Source organism: Planococcus citri, chromosome 4 (assembly GCF_950023065.1).
Source record: "Planococcus citri chromosome 4, ihPlaCitr1.1, whole genome shotgun sequence".
NCBI lineage: Eukaryota > Metazoa > Arthropoda > Insecta > Hemiptera > Pseudococcidae > Planococcus > Planococcus citri.
In genome coordinates, this window is record NC_088680.1 from 46,572,588 (window position 1) to 46,585,539 (window position 12,952).

General features: G+C 33.9%; 3 protein-coding genes across 3 annotated transcripts; all 3 read right to left on the reverse strand.

Moving 5' to 3' along the window:
- Window positions 1–1,241: 1,241 nt before the first annotated feature.
- LOC135844618 (pseudouridine-5'-phosphatase-like) lies at window positions 1,242–2,926 on the reverse strand. Its single transcript, XM_065362859.1, has 5 exons — window positions 2,731–2,926; window positions 2,499–2,579; window positions 2,121–2,339; window positions 1,790–2,019; window positions 1,242–1,691 (listed from the first exon to the last, which is right to left on the reverse strand). Exons 1-5 carry the CDS (start codon window positions 2,810–2,812, stop codon window positions 1,509–1,511), a joined length of 795 nt encoding a protein of 264 aa, XP_065218931.1. The 5' UTR covers window positions 2,813–2,926; the 3' UTR covers window positions 1,242–1,508.
- A 6,400-nt stretch (window positions 2,927–9,326) lies between these two features.
- Window positions 9,327–11,017, reverse strand: LOC135844616 (pseudouridine-5'-phosphatase-like). The gene is made up of 5 exons (XM_065362857.1): window positions 10,816–11,017; window positions 10,584–10,664; window positions 10,206–10,424; window positions 9,875–10,104; window positions 9,327–9,776 (listed from the first exon to the last, which is right to left on the reverse strand). Exons 1-5 carry the CDS (start codon window positions 10,895–10,897, stop codon window positions 9,594–9,596), a joined length of 795 nt encoding a protein of 264 aa, XP_065218929.1. The 5' UTR covers window positions 10,898–11,017; the 3' UTR covers window positions 9,327–9,593.
- Window positions 11,018–11,759: 742 nt separating this feature from the next.
- Window positions 11,760–12,941, reverse strand: LOC135844617 (probable pseudouridine-5'-phosphatase). Its single transcript, XM_065362858.1, has 4 exons — window positions 12,737–12,941; window positions 12,443–12,658; window positions 12,096–12,328; window positions 11,760–12,012 (listed from the first exon to the last, which is right to left on the reverse strand). Exons 1-4 carry the CDS (start codon window positions 12,924–12,926, stop codon window positions 11,839–11,841), a joined length of 813 nt encoding a protein of 270 aa, XP_065218930.1. The 5' UTR covers window positions 12,927–12,941; the 3' UTR covers window positions 11,760–11,838.
- Window positions 12,942–12,952: the final 11 nt, after the last annotated feature.

Consider the following 12,952-nt stretch of genomic DNA (forward strand, 5'->3'; position numbering starts at 1 on the left):
ACGTTTGAATTTTACGAGATAAATGAGACTCGAAACACTTAAGACGGACTTACGGAAGGAAAGAAGGGTGGTAAGATACCTCCCAGTAGCTAGATTAATTCATAATCTCCAAAAAATAAGAAGCTTGGGGGAGGGGGGGGGGTTCTTGTGTCCTAAGCTTTTTTCATTTATTAAAGTTTGCCGAATTCGACAATTTTTTTGATAGAAAAGTCTATGTAAGTACACAAATCTAATTTTTGGGATCCGAAGGACTCGGGACAGACTAATGAGCGAGAGAAGGAGAGGGGTTAAATGCTCCAAAATTTTGAAAATGGTATTTTAATACGTTTGGTCATCACATTGACTTCTTAGATCTTATGAGTAAGCGAAGCGAGCCCCGAAGAATAATTTTGATCCCGTGCGAACCCTTTTTCAGAGAAGGGGGCTTCATGTACCCCAAATTTTTAAAAATTATGACAATTTTCCGAATTCAAGGAATTTTTTCTGAATTCGAATAAATACTCGGATTGTACTTGGAATTCCAGAGACTCGAGACGGACGTGAAATTGATGTACAAAAATGTCGTGAATTTTTTAAAAATCTGTCGTGTACTTTTTTAAAACCTGTCGTTGATTGCCGTCGGGCTACTTTTTATTTTCCGTCGCTGACTTTTTTATATTGTCGTTCAATTCTTATATGGCCGGGCATTATATTACTTCGTCGTGAAAACCACCTATTTTCGTCGTTGAAAACACCCTAAACTGTCGTGCCGATAAATCCCATCCCTTTTAAATGCGACCTTGAAAATTTCGGGCCTATGCTCTGGTTATCCACAAATTGAAAACAGGGTTTGGTAAAAAAAATTGATCTGGTTTTTATTGGTGCCATGTATGCTACGCACCAAGGTGACAAAAATGTGATATGAATTTTTTGAAATCAGTCCATTAATTTGCAACCAGTTAATAGAAATTACTCAAAAATTGAAGATAGAGAAAAAAGCTTGAAACAAAAATTATAGGGCGTGAAAAATTACAAAATTCTGTCTAATCACATTTTGAAACTTGCTCATTGGTTCCAGGGCCGGTTCAATAGGGTGGTGTGGGGTAAGGAGTCGTTTCCTCAGTCGTCAATTCGCCAAAATTTAGCCCATCGACAAATTTTGGCAAAATTTGAAAAAACCTCTGTAGTCCAATGTTACGCATATTTGCGAATAAGAAACCTATACCGATGATGTTCATTCAAAATAGGTTTTAAAAAGTGTAGATAGTCGAATAATATATAATAGTACCTACCATACACCTACATATCAAGTACCTAAGAGGGCAATAACGTTTACTGGGAGGGATGGTACGATAGGTAGGTCTAGGTACCTGATGGGAACATAACATCTGATTATTAAATTATAAAATTTGATTTCTTCTGAATTGTATAGTTAGATATAGGTAGTTATCGTGAAAAATTCAAATAAAACAAATGAAGTGCGCATCAATAAAGATAATATGAATAGCATGTAAAAAAAAAATCTTCCTTTATTTTGGAAATGGTGGCAATCCAAAACGCTCCGGTATAAACTCATTTAGCGTTTCAATGGCTAAAGTGGCTTTCTCTTTCTCATACTGCGGTGTGCCTTTATCACAAGGAACATACACTACTTGCATACTTGCATTTCTAGCAGCTTCAACACCATCCGCCATATCATCAATAACTAGACACTGAAACACCAAAAAGTACAAACATTGAACGTCAGACAATGACTTCAGGAATCTCCAAAAAAAAAAAAAAAAAAAAATACACAATACACAATACGAACTTTGTTTGGCGAAGGTTTATCTGGAAATTTTTCCGCAGCCATAAGAAAAACGTCAGGTGCCGGTTTATATTTAGTGGAATTATATTCGCCCACTATAGCAACGTGATGAAATAATCCGAATAATTGATCGTGATATCTGAATTTTTGAATCAAATCATCTTGGCATCCACTCGTAGCTAATGCCATTAGTACACCATGCTCGGCTAAATGGTGGCATAATTTCAGCACTCCTGTTTTGGGTACAAAATTACAAAAAAATCGAAAATCACTAATTGTGGATATTTCTTTTAAATCATACCACATTACAGATGTAATAGGTAGGTATTCAAACCAGGCATCACTTCAGCTTCGGGTAATAAACGAAAATAATATTCTCTGGATAGTGATTCAAATTCTTCAGCTGTACAGGGTAGTTTTAATTCTTTTACAATTAATTGAGCTCTTTCTCTTCTCGAACGACCAGCGGTTCGTAATTTGAGGGAGTATTGATATTTTTTCCCGTAATGTTCGATTATCTCAGTATCTGCTTCTTTGTAAATTTCATCAACCGCTGAAAATGAAATGACCAGAAAATCGCTGTAAGAATTACGTTATCCTTTTTTTTTTTACAAATGTGTAATGCATTTTTTGAAGCTCCATAAAATTTGAATGGGCGTAGATTTGAGTGTTAATAGAGTAGGTATAGGTAGGTAATAAGTTTGTTTCTTACATAAAACTGTATTATCAACATCAAAAATGACATGAGTGACTCGTTCATATGTTTTATTCTGCCAGCCGGGAAGCGTATAAACTGTAATAGGTAATTTTTTTTAAATATAAAACACGTAGGTAGGCAATTAAGTACGACATCATATGTAGGTCGATACAGAAGCGAACACGAGCAATTCGCACAGGCAAGCAAAGTAAGTACCTATCACATGAAAAATAAAAATATCACTCACAAAGTGCGCCGAATGCTGAAGTAAACAATGCAGCACATATTAAAAATGCATTATTAAAATTAATGAACGAAAAATTATTCATAATCAAGTAAAAACAATTTGTATTATACAAAAAAAAAAAAAAAAAAACATGCACTAGCAGAAATTAAAATAAATAGGCAAATATAATTTGGAATCACATAGAGCTGGTATGTAACTAAATAGGTGTCGATAAATTTGGATCTGTACATCAGGTCACGCTCAAAATTAATCAAATCGTTTTATCAGTTTTAAAAGGTAGTATGTTTTTGATATCACTAAACACGAATATAGCCTTAGTTTTTCAAATTGACGTCACCCATAGTTCCCAGAACCTCCTCCCATGGGTAATTGTCCAAATTTTTTTGGGGGGGCCATGGACGGGGTTCAATCAAAAATCTGACGTCATATTCGGTTTCAGCGTTGCCAAAAATATTACTACTTCATGTGTTGCACGAACAAACCCATTTTTTGAATGTTTACCTCATTTGGGGAGGTTTTGGGGGCCGTGGGTGGGGTCCGATCAGAAATCTGACGTCATATTCGTGTTCAGCGTTACCAAAAACATATAATTCGATATGTCACATGCCCCAGGTTTCTTTTTGAAAGTTTCGCCCAAATTTGGGGGAGGGGGTGCTTCGCTGCCCCCAAATCGGAATTTGTGAATAACGACTCTCAAAAACAACATTTTCATTTAAAAATTACCACATTATAAACAATACTCCAGAAATTACTTCAATAGCAATCGCGTAGGTACCATTACAGGTGAGGGGGTGTTGGTTTTGGTCGAATTTGACTATGGCGCACCCGAGGTACAATTTTGGGTAAGTTATATGTTGTTCTAGGATCAATACTGCATCTAAAAAAATATATTTTTCGAAAAGTGTGCCAAAAGGCCTTGGGGGTAAGGGGGACCTCAAAAAATTGAATCGAAATTTTGGAGGAGGAAAATTGGGGGGAGGGGGCTGTTGATTTTTTTGGGAAAAGCCCTTATGCATACATACACTTTGGTTCAAGTTTGAAAAAAATCGGCCTAGTCAATCCTGAGAAAAAAATTAAAAACGATTTTCGATTTTTGAGGAATTAGTAATTACTCAAATACCACTCAGAGTTGAGGTCCAAAACTTGGGAAAAATACTTATCTTGGGGGTACCTATACCTATACATCACATAAGTTTCACCTTTCACCTCCGAAGGTCCCGGGGGCCGCTCGACCATAGTTATCTGCCTGGGGCCTTTACTAATTGTGTGAGACATTGTATTGTAATTCTTTTCTATTCTATGTGATGCTGTTTTCATGATTTCAGTAGCACACATCCGTGATACACTCATTCTCACCACCTCAGCTTCAAAAAATTACTTTTTCAGTTTTACATCATCATATTGATGATAGAATCAATTTCTTAAGAATTTGCCTTATAAAGAAACCGCTCGATACTTTATCTAAGAGTATTGAAATGGCATACTATTTACTATTTTACTATTAGTATTTGAAAATATATGTACTAGTAGTTTATCAGAGAGAGCGGCAATGCTTTTTCTTATAAATGATGCGATCTTATTAGTGTCAAAATTCAATCAATGATTCAAGTCAAGCAACTCACTGCCATTCAAACATAAACTAGTAGTGAAGCACTAGTAATGAAGTAAAGATAGGTACTTGTAGTCCGTTTCAAAAATTACTGGTATTTTCATTGACTAATAGTGGAATAGGTAGTATTCGTAATATTGCATACTAGTAGTAAATATTCCAAACTACTAATAAATTCGGAAAAACTAATAGTTTTTTTGAAAAAACTACTAGTATTTTTCAAAACTAATATGTAGTATTGTTTTACATGGGGTATGTCAAGAAAGTAGTGCCCAGTGGCTTTAATTTCCAAGTGGAAGGAGCTAGCAAGATGAATGAAGCGACGTACCTAGCAAAAAACAAAGGCTTTCAAAAGCTACCTTGAAAATTAAAGGCCTGTGCTCAGGGTGTCCACAAATTGAAAAACCGGTTTGCTCAAAAAATCCGAACTGGTTTTTATGACGAAAAGTATTCGTACACACTAAGGTGACAAAAACGTGGTATGCATTTTTTGAAACCGGTTCATTATTTTGCAAAAAATTGGAGATGGAGAAAAAAGCTTGAAACAAAAGTTGTAGATCGTAAAAAATTACACAATTCTGTCTAATCATATCGTATTTTGAAACCTGCAGTTCGCATTGGTTCGCATTTAGCACCCACTTTTGACAATCGCCTAAAAATTGAAAATAGAGAAAAAAAGCTCGAAACAAAAGTTGTAGAGTGTGATAAATTGAACCGTAACGTTCTTGCTAATCGGATTTTGAAATCGGTTCATCAATTTGCATCCAGTTATCAAAAATTACGTTAACATTGAAGATAGAGAAAAAAGCTCGAAACGAAATTTAAATAATTATATAACTTACGGAATTTCTGTAGATTCATCTACAGATAGAATTTTTAACATTTTCTTGTGGATATGTATTGGTATTAATCTTGATTTATATCGTCGATTAATTTTTAAAAACATCTGGATTTTTTCTTCATTTGGTCCAGGTGCCCTTCCTTCCGCTATTAAAGAGAAATGGATTTTACACATATCCGATGATTTGTCAATTTTTTTTAACCACCTATAGTTAGGTATTATAGTGACGGATGATGTACAGATGTACATATAACACTTTGAAACACAGTATAGGTTTCAATTTATTGCGAACCTACCTATATCTACAATATTTGTAGCTTATATGATGAGCTCACAAACATTGCATCAGTGTTACCACTATTCAACACCCACACTTGACTGAAGATCAATTTTTGATTTTGATTCATCATTTTCATTGATCGAAGTCATTTCTGAAAAGAAAATTTCTCCCACTCAACTGAAGAATATGGGATTTGAATAAGATAATAATAAGTTGAAATACTGGGGTTTCAGAAAAAAATAATTCATTGATGATTTATTTATTTTTCAGTTGATATGCCAAAAAATATCAATCTTAGAATGATGAAGGTAATCAAATAGGTAACGTCAATAATATTCTTTCACTTTCAGGAGATACTGAGACTTGATACACTAATCTGATTATTCTGAGAATAAGAAACAATGTAGGATTAATATACACGTTTTTCATTTCATTATTGCGCATAAATCTGTAATACATACAATGATGTATATTGTATATCTACGTACTTTCTACACACTTGAATGCCAATTCAATTGTTCCTTAAAAATTAAAATACAACCAATAATGCATTTTCATGCTTAAGATTTTGCATACTTCGTTTGATTTTTAGGAAAAATATACCAGAAATTTTACTTCTGTTCATGGATGTTTGTTTATTGTTAATAAATACCTAATAATTATTGCCTTTTAAGTTCTGAAATGGGGGTTTATTTTATTTAAATGTTTATTTAAAATTTCAGCAATTTGATTTGCGATTTTAATTGAAACTGATTTGATAAAACCATTTCGAACTTCTTCACATGTGTGTGGTGATAGGTACCTACAACATGGTTTTTGATAAACAAATTGCTGAGATATTACCTCATACAAAACGATTCAACTGTTACCTAAGAATAATTAAAAATCATGTAATGTTTGTTCATTTACCTATAATGTTGTAAAAATAGTAATTCTCAGACTGAACCAGTTATTTACTTACATGCTGTTTTTCTCAGGGTTGTGGAATAGAATACACCATGTAGAATACATGGACATTCTACGTATAGAATAGCGCGTGTAGAATAGACTGAAATCCTGGTAAAATGCGTAGAATCCGCGTAGAATAATTGTAAAATGCGTGCCTAGAATAAGCGAGCAGGTGGCATTTTTTTCTCTGAAAAACTTTAATTTTGTCATCATTTTATGTGTGAACATTGAAAAAACGTTAAAAACCTAAATAATCAGGTGACAAAAACGAAACGGTGAATTGAAAAAACCTACCTATAAAATAAACTTGAACTAATTTATCGGATGTAACTAAAACTGAATCTGAAACAAAACTGATTTTCGGTAGATAGGTATTTCAGTTTTTCAATAAATTTCCAAAATATTACAAATTTGATGGGGAAAAAAGTGGAACTAAAACTGAAACTGAAATGAGTGAAATGAACAACATTGAAACTAAAAACTGAAAAGCAAAAAGTATTGCCATCACTGAACCTAATGACTGTAATGTGTAATGGTTTTAAAAAACGAAACAATGAGTAAAAAAAAATAAAAACAATAATAGAAAATAATCAATCCAAGCATTATGGTCCTTAATTTTCAGAGTATAACAATAACTACCTAGGTAGAATGGGGTATAGATATTGCTGCATTCATACGCATTCTTTGCGCATTCTACACTTTCTCCTCATTATGCACATTCTACACCAAATCTTACGTAAGTACATATATTCTATGTAGGTACATACCTATGTATGTACATCAAAATGTAGAATAGACTATTTTAAGCGTAGATAGATATACCCAATCCTGCACTTTTTTTTCTGTACCTACATTTCTTGTAAATATTTTTAGTGAAATACATTGTGAAAAATAAATTTTGCTTCTAGTGCATTAATTGTATCATCAATGAGGTATATTTGTGATATCGTTTGTTAATCTAAACACAAATTTAATATCCCTAATATCTACAGAAATTGCAAAATTTTCTGCTTCAGTTATATACTGAGAGGAATGCAATCTTGTTTTCTAGATATGTAAATATACATATTATTAGGTAATATAAATCACTGTGCCAGAGGAATATTTTCAATCTGAAAGATCAGATGCAAAGTCTGAATCAACATACACTAAAATTTCACGGGTTTATTTACCACTGTACTTTATTATAAGGTCGTCAAGTGTATACCTTTTAAGTATTTGAAAATTTGCTTAACTACGAGTATAGGTATACAGTCCAGGGAAAGTAGCAAACGAATGTCAGGTCAAGTACAATTTGCCAAAAACATTAATGACACCCTATAGCTTGTCAATTGTCTAGATATACCTAAGTAGGTATGACATGAAAGTGCCCAGTGGCTTTAATTTTCAAGTGGAAAGAGCTAGTGAGTAGAATGAAGTGGCAAGTCATGGTGAGTAGCAAAAAATCAGGGCTTTTGAATGGGAAAATATATAATGACACAACAGAAAAATATACTGAACGACAGCGAAGTTCAACGACGAAATAGGGTGTTTGCACGACAGCCATAAATGCACGACGACATAAGTGATTTGAACGACGAATTTAATAGGTTTTTGAACGACAGCCAGTGTAACAACAGAGATATTCACTTCGCACGCCGAAAACAAAGAATTCCCGACAATAGTACTTGTAGAATAACGTTTGAATTTTACGAGATAAATGAGACTCGAAACACTTAAGACGGACTTACGGAAGGAAAGAAGGGTGGTAAGATACCTCCCAGTAGCTAGATTAATTCATAATCTCCAAAAAATAAGAAGCTTGGGGGAGGGGGGGGGGTTCTTGTGTCCTAAGCTTTTTTCATTTATTAAAGTTTGCCGAATTCGACAATTTTTTTGATAGAAAAGTCTATGTAAGTACACAAATCTAATTTTTGGGATCCGAAGGACTCGGGACAGACTAATGAGCGAGAGAAGGAGAGGGGTTAAATGCTCCAAAATTTTGAAAATGGTATTTTAATACGTTTGGTCATCACATTGACTTCTTAGATCTTATGAGTAAGCGAAGCGAGCCCCGAAGAATAATTTTGATCCCGTGCGAACCCTTTTTCAGAGAAGGGGGCTTCATGTACCCCAAATTTTTAAAAATTATGACAATTTTCCGAATTCAAGGAATTTTTTCTGAATTCGAATAAATACTCGGATTGTACTTGGAATTCCAGAGACTCGAGACGGACGTGAAATTGATGTACAAAAATGTCGTGAATTTTTTAAAAATCTGTCGTGTACTTTTTTAAAACCTGTCGTTGATTGCCGTCGGGCTACTTTTTATTTTCCGTCGCTGACTTTTTTATATTGTCGTTCAATTCTTATATGGCCGGGCATTATATTACTTCGTCGTGAAAACCACCTATTTTCGTCGTTGAAAACACCCTAAACTGTCGTGCCGATAAATCCCATCCCTTTTAAATGCGACCTTGAAAATTTCGGGCCTATGCTCTGGTTATCCACAAATTGAAAACAGGGTTTGGTAAAAAAAATTGATCTGGTTTTTATTGGTGCCATGTATGCTACGCACCAAGGTGACAAAAATGTGATATGAATTTTTTGAAATCAGTCCATTAATTTGCAACCAGTTAATAGAAATTACTCAAAAATTGAAGATAGAGAAAAAAGCTTGAAACAAAAATTATAGGGCGTGAAAAATTACAAAATTCTGTCTAATCACATTTTGAAACTTGCTCATTGGTTCCAGGGCCGGTTCAATAGGGTGGTGTGGGGTAAGGAGTCGTTTCCTCAGTCGTCAATTCGCCAAAATTTAGCCCATCGACAAATTTTGGCAAAATTTGAAAAAACCTCTGTAGTCCAATGTTACGCATATTTGCGAATAAGAAACCTATACCGATGATGTTCATTCAAAATAGGTTTTAAAAAGTGTAGATAGTCGAATAATATATAATAGTACCTACCATACACCTACATATCAAGTACCTAAGAGGGCAATAACGTTTACTGGGAGGGATGGTACGATAGGTAGGTCTAGGTACCTGATGGGAACATAACATCTGATTATTAAATTATAAAATTTGATTTCTTCTGAATTGTATAGTTAGATATAGGTAGTTATCGTGAAAAATTCAAATAAAACAAATGAAGTGCGCATCAATAAAGATAATATGAATAGCATGTAAAAAAAAAATCTTCCTTTATTTTGGAAATGGTGGCAATCCAAAACGCTCCGGTATAAACTCATTTAGCGTTTCAATGGCTAAAGTGGCTTTCTCTTTCTCATACTGCGGTGTGCCTTTATCACAAGGAACATACACTACTTGCATACTTGCATTTCTAGCAGCTTCAACACCATCCGCCATATCATCAATAACTAGACACTGAAACACCAAAAAGTACAAACATTGAACGTCAGACAATGACTTCAGGAATCTCCAAAAAAAAAAAAAAAAAAAAATACACAATACACAATACGAACTTTGTTTGGCGAAGGTTTATCTGGAAATTTTTCCGCAGCCATAAGAAAAACGTCAGGTGCCGGTTTATATTTAGTGGAATTATATTCGCCCACTATAGCAACGTGATGAAATAATCCGAATAATTGATCGTGATATCTGAATTTTTGAATCAAATCATCTTGGCATCCACTCGTAGCTAATGCCATTAGTACACCATGCTCGGCTAAATGGTGGCATAATTTCAGCACTCCTGTTTTGGGTACAAAATTACAAAAAAATCGAAAATCACTAATTGTGGATATTTCTTTTAAATCATACCACATTACAGATGTAATAGGTAGGTATTCAAACCAGGCATCACTTCAGCTTCGGGTAATAAACGAAAATAATATTCTCTGGATAGTGATTCAAATTCTTCAGCTGTACAGGGTAGTTTTAATTCTTTTACAATTAATTGAGCTCTTTCTCTTCTCGAACGACCAGCGGTTCGTAATTTGAGGGAGTATTGATATTTTTTCCCGTAATGTTCGATTATCTCAGTATCTGCTTCTTTGTAAATTTCATCAACCGCTGAAAATGAAATGACCAGAAAATCGCTGTAAGAATTACGTTATCCTTTTTTTTTTTACAAATGTGTAATGCATTTTTTGAAGCTCCATAAAATTTGAATGGGCGTAGATTTGAGTGTTAATAGAGTAGGTATAGGTAGGTAATAAGTTTGTTTCTTACATAAAACTGTATTATCAACATCAAAAATGACATGAGTGACTCGTTCATATGTTTTATTCTGCCAGCCGGGAAGCGTATAAACTGTAATAGGTAATTTTTTTTAAATATAAAACACGTAGGTAGGCAATTAAGTACGACATCATATGTAGGTCGATACAGAAGCGAACACGAGCAATTCGCACAGGCAAGCAAAGTAAGTACCTATCACATGAAAAATAAAAATATCACTCACAAAGTGCGCCGAATGCTGAAGTAAACAATGCAGCACATATTAAAAATGCATTATTAAAATTAATGAACGAAAAATTATTCATAATCAAGTAAAAACAATTTGTATTATACAAAAAAAAAAAAAAAAAACATGCACTAGCAGAAATTAAAATAAATAGGCAAATATAATTTGGAATCACATAGAGCTGGTATGTAACTAAATAGGTGTCGATAAATTTGGATCTGTACATCAGGTCACGCTCAAAATTAATCAAATCGTTTTATCAGTTTTAAACTCGTAGATAATATCCGAGGTTCAAATAAAATATTCAAGCAAAAAAAATCGAATTAATAGGTACATATATACACTTTGAAAATTCGTTACCTTTCGTACTAGGTAGTTCGTCGTCGTCGTGGTTCCTTGTCCTTTACAGGACATTGGAAATCGCATTTTTGTGGTACCCTACAGGGTGAGGCGAATGCCTATTGCCACTGCGATTATTCTGGGGAATCGACGTTGTTTCGAGCTTCCACTAGTAGTTTCCCGTTGCTTTCTAGTGACATCTACACAAGCACCTTGGAGCTAGCCGGGTAGTTTAGAGAGTTAGTGGTACATAATTACGTAGAGGTACTAAATCAAAAAGATTTTAGTGGGTACCTATCTTAGAAAATATTTCCTCATTCCTAGAATGAAACAATACCATATTTTTTTTAATATCTCAATCACACCTTTTTGAAGCACTCATTCTGAAAACAGTAAAAACCGGATAAACTTTTCATTTTCCAATAATTTAAAGATAAGTATGTACATTTGGGACAAATTTGCAAAACAATAAATCTACGATCGGAGCAATTTGGGCTAAAATCAAAAATACCAGCTTCATTAAAAATTGAAACCACATTCGCCACGATCCAACAAGTAGGTATGACACACTGATCTCATTTGGAAAAATATACACGAGCAAAATTGAAATAAACGATGGTTGTAAATGCAATTTACTTTTTACTTTCACACAATAATTTTATTGATTTTTTCGAAACGTTTTTAAAATGGAGGTAAACCGAATTCTTCCGGTACGAATTCGAGCAATGAATTGAGTACTAAGGTGGCAATTTCTCTTTGTACGATTTTTAAACGTTCGTTTGGAACGAATACAACTTGCATGCCAGCTTTTCTTGCTGCAGTAACACCGCTCGGAGCGTCTTCAAAGACCAGGCACTGAAAACAAATATTCCAAATAGAATACCTAGTTTTTAACAAAATATTCTGTGGAAATAAAATGTAATATTGAAATAAATTACCTTTTCAGGATCTGGATTATCAGGAAACCTCCTAGCACAAATTTGAAATATATCTGGATGAGGTTTACCTTTAGTTACTTCAGGATCACTACTTGCCATCACCATGTGACGAAATAAACTGAACAGTTCTTGATGGTTCTGTAATTTAGCTTCTACACTACTAGTGCCACTGCTTGTAGCGATCGCAATCGGAATATTATGTTTAGCTAAATGTCTAATTAATCTTTCAGCACCTAGAATGAATTAATTGAAACCAACAGTTGTAAATTATTGTACGTAAAATACACACGGTGCCCAATCAGACTTTCAGAGTTGTACGATTAAGAAACCCAAAATTCCAAGCTAACCTGGTAATAATGTAACATCTTTCAATAAGTGAGTAAATTTTTTAGTTTCTTTGACGTATTCTTCCGGCGTAATCGGTAGTTCGCAAATTTTAACGACTTTTTTGGCACAATCGATGTCCGAAAAACCTAATACTTCTTGTTGGAGGTGATCTGGTGCTGTTTTGCCAAATTGATCAATTACTGCTAGATCTATTTTGTAATAGCTTTCTTCAGAATCTGAAAACAAATCGCAATTTATACAAATTTATGTATTAAAAATTAGTCGTAGGTAGGTATATGTACCTATTTACTTACTCAAGAGTAATCCATCCATATCAAATATAACGTGAGTAACTGGTTTAAAAGTTGTTCCATTCGTGTCACTGGGATTCATTTTGTAGTCTTTACTATTTCTACTTGTATTCTCTGTAATCGAAAGTAAGTAACCGTTCTGAGGTAAAAGTAAGAAATCAAAGTGAGGATTTTCATCGATTATGAAAGACATCGTTACGCCAAGAATCTAATCGAAGA